The 7,937-nt window shown below is 36.2% G+C and overlaps 1 protein-coding gene across 1 annotated transcript; it reads left to right on the top strand.

The window, feature by feature from the left end:
• The first annotated feature begins 1,055 nt into the window (after positions 1-1,055).
• On the top strand, positions 1,056-7,701 carry LOC136209895 (protein WVD2-like 7). Its single transcript, XM_066001519.1, has 11 exons — positions 1,056-1,228; positions 2,229-2,735; positions 3,712-3,996; positions 4,096-4,154; positions 4,240-4,339; positions 4,606-4,664; positions 4,738-4,812; positions 6,086-6,188; positions 6,330-6,392; positions 6,582-6,686; positions 7,271-7,701. Exons 1-11 carry the CDS (start codon positions 1,145-1,147, stop codon positions 7,475-7,477), a joined length of 1,647 nt encoding a protein of 548 aa, XP_065857591.1. The 5' UTR covers positions 1,056-1,144; the 3' UTR covers positions 7,478-7,701.
• Positions 7,702-7,937: the final 236 nt, after the last annotated feature.

Raw genomic sequence — 7,937 nt, 5'->3', positions numbered from 1 at the left:
TCCAAAAAATGTAATTTTGGAAAATAAAAAATGCGGATCATGGTAAATGTCGTTCTAAACAACTTTAATTGCTGAATATTTTCATTTTAAAGAGTTAGTTAAAGTTGAGTGACCACTAATGTTAAAAAGTGTAAAGTTCAGTGGTTATACTGTTATGAATTGAAATGCAGTAGCCACAATATTTAAATAAGTAAAATTTGGTAGCCATGGGTGTAATTTACCATTTCAATCATATGTTAAGTGTAACACTTCCAAAAAATATATTTTTTTTTGAACAGGCTTCCAAAAAAAAGGGTAAATTTCAAATAAAACTCATATAGTTTTATTAATTTTCAGATAAATGACTGTGGTTTACTTTTTATCAAAACGAGGATTGAGGTTTCACACTTTTAAGAAAGAAAACAAGGACCCTTTGGATTAATGCTATTAAAACCATCTTTAACGACTTGAAAATGAAAATTTTCAAGAATTAAAGTTGTTCAATGTCATATTTTCTATAGAACTACATTTTCGATTTTCAAAAATCATCTTTTTTTGGAACTTTCCCTCTCTAAATATTAACTTTTTCTCTCTTTACCAAGCATCATCTAAATAATCTCAAAATAAAAAAGTTGAAGAATTAAAGTTGCTTAGAATATTAGTAGTTCTTAAAATATATCATTTTTGAAGTCGTCAAGGGTGATTTTAATAGTATCAATCGAAAAAGTCCTTATTTTGCTAAAGTTGAAAACCCCAATCCTTACTTAAAAAAAATAAAAATAAATCACAGTCTTTTATCTGAAAATTAGTAAAACCACGGGATTTTATTTGAAATTTACCCAAAAAAAATATTAGTGACAAATTTACACATCATCCCAAATTAAAATTCAAATGTTTTTTTTAGGAAATAGGAATAGAGGGACCACAAAAAGACTGGAATTTAAAAGATTATTAGAGCTTTTTTTCTAATCTTTCTTTCCCGTTACAGGAAGGGAAAGGCAAAGAGAAGAACAGACCCCACCACTCCTCGACAAAATAAAGATTGTTATTATTGCCCCAATATGCCTTTCCGTTTAAAATTCAAATTCAACTATAAAAAAATACTAGAAAGAAACAGAGACACAGAAGCTCCAAGTTTGGAAGATTCTTCTTCTTCGGTTCAGCCATGGCTACTATGGGGGACTCAACTTGTCTCATCCAACAGCAACCCTTCTCTTATGTTGCTGGCTTACCTAATGACTCCAATCAGGTCAGTCAGTCAGTCAGTTCATATCAATAATTGGCATGTTTTTGTTGTTTAAACCAGCATGAATCTAACTCCAACTAGTTTGGAATTTCAATTTTTTAGCTTCATCCTCTTGCATAGTCCATCTCCATAATTAGACCCGGCAATTATGGTGTTCAAGTTATTTTCGGGTTCGTGTCATTTTCGGATTCGTGTCGTGTAGATTTCGTGTCATTTCAGGATTGCTGTCATTTTCGAGTAAACTCAAACTCAACCCAAAAACTTGTGTGTCACAGCCGTGTTAATCTATTCGGTTAGTATCAATTTTGTGTGTGTTTTTGGATTACACTTAATTTTTGTTATACATGATAATTTTTAACAAAATTAGAACATACATATGCGAGGGCGAGCCTTGGCGTAACGGTAAATGTTATTGTCTCGTGATCGAGAGGTCACGGTTCGAATCCTAGGAGCAGTCTCTTGCCAAGAAACTGGATGGCTTGTCCCAAATACAACCTTGTGGTGGACCCCTCCTTTTAGCGGGAGATCTTTCAGTCCTGTGTGTACTTTTACCACCTCTTTTTTCCAATTCTAGACCATAGTGCCTATGCCTTTTCCTGATGTTTCCTGCAACAAGTAATAATTATAGTTTTATTATCTTTATTAACAAAGTATACAATAATTTTAAATCATCCTGTAGTTTTCGGGTTAACATATCAACCCTAATCCAATCCAAAAATTTACACATATTACCTACTAAACTAAATCCAAGCACTCAAATTGTATGTCGATTTCGTGTCGTGTGTAATTTTGACATCTCTGTCCATAATTGGCCTCTTCTTTTCAGACATGTTTTTGTTCAAATCAATTGAATCTAATTCCAACTACTTTGGAATTTCAAATTTTGGCTTCATCCTCTTGCACAATCCATCTCCATAACTGGAAGATTCTTCTTTTCAGACATGTTTTTGGTTCAATTCAATATGAATCTAACTCCAACTAGTTTGGAATTTCAAATTTTTAGCTTCATCCACTTGCACAGTCCATCTCGTTTGGAAGGTTCGTGTCTGACTCTTTAGATTGGGACAAATGGTCGAGTTTTTCTCATAACCGATATGTTGAAGAGGCTGAGAGATTCTCAAGACCGGGTTCTGTTGCGCAGAAGAAAGCTTTCTTTGAAGCACATTATAAGAATCTTGCTGCAAGAAAGGCAGCAGCTTTGCTTGAACAAGCAGCCAAGAATGATCCTCAACCTGCACAACAAGAAGTTGGAGCACAAGATTCCGGAATTTTGCTCACAAACTCCGAATCCAAAGGGATGAATACTGAGGAAAGATTTGTTTGTTACGACGGTGGAGAAAAGCAAGAACTTGTAAGTAAAATCCAAGAGGAGGAAGTAGTTGTTCTATCGAATAAAAATGAAATGGTTGCGGATAAGGTTGAATGTTCAGGCCAGCTTGATATTGCTGATAAGAAGAACCTGAAAGAAGAAATTAGTGCTGCAAAACTAATGGAGAAACCTTTGTTGAAGGTAAGTAGAATCATGGCATTATGTTTTTATTTATAGGCCTAATATATCTCAGCATGCTCAAGTTGTTCAAAAACAGCAACTGACCTTGAATTTCAAAATGTTACTATTAATAGGGTGGGGATTAACTCACTTAACTTGCTTATTTGGAATAAATAACCCATAAAATAGGTTAATATTTGTGATTTTCGGAGTTTTTTTGGCCTTTTTTTTTGTTAATGTATCAGTAGATTAGTTAGATGTAGCTAGGGATGTAAATGGGGTGGGGATTCTCCGTCCCCGTTGGTGACCCGCCCCGATGGGTACGGGGAATCCCTGATAAGAATTCTCATGGGATGGGGATGAGGATAGTTTTGTCTCCTAATGGTGGGGATGGGGCGGAGATGGGGAAATGTATCCTTGCGCCCGTGGGGATCCTCATCCCCGCCCCGTTAATCCTCGATGGGCGATCCTCGACTATTTCTCGTAATAATTGATTTTTCGGATCATTTAAGTATATTTTAATCAGGTGATTGGTTGTTTTAAATTTTTAAACTTTTATGGTTTGGAAAATTTGAAAATGATTGTTAATGTTTGCTATTATTAGCTACTGATTCTTAAAAGTTTTAGGCATTACTATTTTTTTTAAACATAAACAATGATTCCCCGTGGGGAACGAGGAACGGGGAAAAGGGTTTTATAACATCTATAAACGTGGAATGAGGATCCCAAAGGGAACGGGGATGGGGACAAATTTATCCCCATTTAACTCGTGTGGATGGGGATGGGGATGGGGATGGAAAATGCATTCCGCGTCCCGCCCCACCCCATTTACATCCCTAGATGTGGCAACCGATACTTTGGACATATTTTCTTTCTAATGTAATATTATGTTGAATGTTTTATTTGGATTTAGGGGTTATTTGTTCTAAATAAGCAATTTGAGAGCTTATTTGTAACGTTTTGAAGTTCACGGGTGATTTACCTTGCCATTTTGCAGGACTGCATATCAGACACAGATGATTTGGCATCAATGAGCAAGAAGAAACCTGCACCTCCTAAGCTGCCTTGTTTTCCAGATAAACCTGCAGCATTGCTTAGTGCCAGAAAAGAAAACAATACTACTACGCCAATCAGCAAGAAGCCCCCAAAATCAAATCACAAGTCAATGAATTTCACTCCTGTAAGAGAAATTAATATAACTTCAAGAATTATCAGGAAGATTGATAATTCTAGAGTGAACTTGAATTCTAAGCCATCTAAAGATTGCTCAACTCCGACCACGGTGCGTATTCCTTTTCGTGATGTTTCCTATTACATGCTTTCAACTAGGATGTGTGTGTCTCATCATATTGCTAAAAAGGATTTGGTTTTTGAATTGCAGGTGTCTGTGTTTAGAGAAACTAAACATGCTCTAGCTACACCTCAGTCAGAAAGCAGAAGGTAAGTAGTAATATTATGATATTTGATTAAGAATGTAGAAAATTATAATATAATCTCTAAATACATGTTCTATTATGCTTTTCAGAGAAATTAATCAGATAACTTCAAGAATTATCAGGAAGATTGACGATTCTAGAGTGACCTTGAATTCTAAGGCATCTAAAGATTGCTCAACTCCGACCACGGTGCCTATTCCCTTTCCTGATGTTTCCTATTACTTGCTTTCAATTAGGATGTGTCTCATCATACCTGCATTGTTCACATGGAGACGTTAATGACCGTTAGATCTAGGCTTATTAAATCTAAGCTTTATGTTGCTTTGAATCTCCACCCTAAATTCTAATAAGTCTAGATTTAACAGTGAATGACCAAATACTACATGGTCATTAAGGCACATGTGATCAAAATCGCTCACCATATTGCTAAAAAGGAGTTGATTTTTGAACTGCAGGTGCCTATGCTTAGAGAAACTAAACATGCTCTCGCTACACCTCAGTCAGAAAGCAGAAGGTACCTAATTTGATTAAGAATATAGAAAATTCTAATCTCTAAATACATGTTCTCTTATGCTTACAAATTGCAGGGTAAAAACACCTCTTCAACCTTCAGCATCCGGAAGAAAATCAATTCGCTCAAAATGGCATTTCCTGCCAACAGAGTAATTTGCTGAACACTTAATTTTTTTTATCAGATAGTACTTGCATAACATTTATCTCTTACTATGAGTAGGGCTGTAAATGAGCCGAGCGGCTCGATAAAAGCTCGATCGTGTTCAGCTCGATTTATAAACGAGATGAGCTTGAGCATGGCGAAGCTCGGCTCGAAAGCTCGTGAGCAGGCTTGATTATAGGTTTATGAACAAGCTCATAAGCAAGCTCCGTTATAATGTTCATGAACACGCTAGTGAATCGTTTGATTATTTTTTTTAATAATAACATTTCTATAAAGGAGGAAATGTAAACACAACTTAGTTTTGTGTTAAAGAAATTTTAAATCAATATAATTAACCAACATAATTAATGAGTTGTTCGCGAACGAAGTTCATGAACTGAATTAATGAGCTGCTTGGGAGCAAAGCTCGTGAACAAGCTCGGCGAACAGCTCATGAGTAGTTCACGAACAGAATTTAGAACTCGGTCTCGAGCTCGTCAATTTTCTGACGAGCCGAGCCTGAGCAGGCCAAAGTTCGGCTCGGCTCGATTACAGCTCTAACCATGAGTGTTAAGGCTACTGTAATTGAATCTTCGTTAAATATAGCTTAGCAGAAAAACAAACCTCTAAGTTCTTTAACATCAACCAGGGGCGGAACCAAGGGGGGGTTGGGTGGGCTCGAGCCCCGGCTGGCCGTCGGAGAATTGAGAATTTTTTTTTTTTTTTAGTAATAGTGTTCGGTAATATTTTGGAGAGAATGATATTGACTCTATGTAGTATTATTTCAATGTTTAAAGGTATATGAGATGGTTAAGGATGCTTATTTTTATTTGAGAGGTCCTATGTTCAATTCCCTCCAACCTCATTTTAAACATATTTAATATTCATTTTTATTATGTCTTTACCATTAAAAAAAAGTAAACATGTTTAATTTTCTATTAGTTCAATGCTAGTTTTTTAAAAAAATAATAACATTTTTACAGTTTTAACGCGTTGGAGGCTAAAAAAAATTTGTCCAGCCCTAACGGGCTTGACTTTGAAAATTTACCGTCAACCGCATGGTTAATTTCGATTTTTTTTTTATGTTTTGAATTTTTTTTACTGATATGTTTGAGCCCCGGGTCATCTGGGGTCCTGGTTCCGCCACTGACATCAACAGATAATTAGTTCCTAGCTAAGAAAGATTTGGGGAGTTGTCAGATCATATAGTTCTCTACAAAGACATGCACAGATTTCTTTAGTAGGAATTTTGAGTTCTTACTATTGGTTTTGCATACCAGTTGCTCGAAGTTTATGAGTGCCAGCAGAAACAAATCTCCATCCTCAAACTTATCCACGCCTTTGAAATTAAGGACTGAAGATAGAGCAGCAAGAAGAAAGGAGGCAAGCAGCATATCCCTATCTTTCTTACACACATATACACAGACAGTATTTCTGTATTTTACAGGGCATAATGTGAAGATTTTATAATGTGAAGGGTTGTTTTCTCTTACATTCTTTCTGTTTTCTCCCTCTTAATTTCAGAGGCTCGAAGAGAAATTCATTTCACATCAGACACAGAAAGCGCAGTTACAAACAACACTCAAGGTACACAGGATTTGAAGCCTTTTTGTCACATATTGTCAATATCAGATAATAGTGTACACAATTTAGGCAAAAATATCATCACCTGATCTAACAGAGAGCCCAAACATACTCACGAATCAAGTGCATGGTTTTTACCAAGTAGTGATTAATAACTCCGTTTCTCAAATGATGACTGTTTCTTTTAAGCAGGAGAAAGCAGAAGCAGAGCTTAAAAAACTGCGTCAAAGCCTATGCTTCAAGGCCAGGCCGCTACCTAAGTTTTACAAAGAAACAAGAACAAATCAGATGGAGAAGGTAATATTCTGGAAATATAGACATGTATTTTGTACTAATGTTGCTACGGGTTTCTTTGCAATCCTGACATACCTAATAGATTGAAGGGAAAATTCTATCGCACGGTCATTAGACCTGCATTGTTATATGGTGTGAAATGTTGGACAGTGAAACACTGTCACATTCATAAAAAGTCGGTGGCAGAGATGCGTATGTTGTGATGAATGTGTGGCCATACGAGAAAGGATCGAGTGAAAAATGAATATCTATTGAGAATAAAATGAGGGAAAATCGACTAAGGTGGTTTGGCAATCTAAGACGAAGAGCGCTTGATGCGCATGTTAGAAGGATTGAAGAGTGGTAAAGGGATTGAGAATGATATGAGTTTATTAGGGATTGAGGAAAATATGACAGTGGATAGGACGGAGTGGAGGGAGAGAATTTATGTTCACTTGATTTCACGGTTTCGTATGACGGTTCATGTTAACCGACTCTGAATCATTTCGGGACTAAGGCTTTGTTGTTGTTGTTTACTCATACTTCAATGTGTTTATGTACTTAGCCACCCAGAATTTCTTTCACAATGTTTCTCCCGTTTCTATCAGGTTCCCTTGACACGCCAACAGTCACCCTCTCCTAAAATGGTCCAGGCCACTGCTCAACCACAACCTCAGAGGTCTTCATTCAAGAATGGTGGATCTAAGCATGCCATAAGGAAAAAGAATGAAAACACACTCTCTCTAGCATCACAACTCCGATCAATTACTCATGAGAATACTTCTCCGAATATTCCAAATGAACGAGCAGCATAAATTTGTAATTTATAAAAGAGAATGGATGATTGTATTACAAGGTTTTTGATGACCGAAAGCTTGAGACAGCTTCATTATTTGTTGCACACGAGAGCAAATCGCCTCCATATGCTTGTGGAAGTGATGTCCTGTAATTTATTAGGAATGTACTAATGTTGTAAAGCTAATTTGTAACTCAGTTACTAACTGGATAAATTTAAGCTACGTCCTAACGTTTCTCGGTGTCCGTTTCTATTTCAGATTCCGTTTTCGTTTCTGTGCAACATAGGCCAAGATGTGTTTCAAAGATTCTATAGCTGTAAATAGAGCAATCTTGGGAGCAATTAAGGTTTTCAGTTTTATTGTCTTTCCTTATTTAGAATCTCATTATGTCTGCCTCAACACCCTGAAATGCATCATGAATTCTTTATCTCTTTACATGTTTCAAAAACTGATCAAGATGGAGAAATAAAGCATGTTG

This window comes from Euphorbia lathyris, chromosome 10 (assembly GCF_963576675.1).
Source record: "Euphorbia lathyris chromosome 10, ddEupLath1.1, whole genome shotgun sequence".
In the NCBI taxonomy this organism is placed as follows: domain Eukaryota; kingdom Viridiplantae; phylum Streptophyta; class Magnoliopsida; order Malpighiales; family Euphorbiaceae; genus Euphorbia; species Euphorbia lathyris.
Note: the sequence above shows the minus strand (reverse complement) of the source record. Positions and strands in the feature narration are given on the sequence as shown.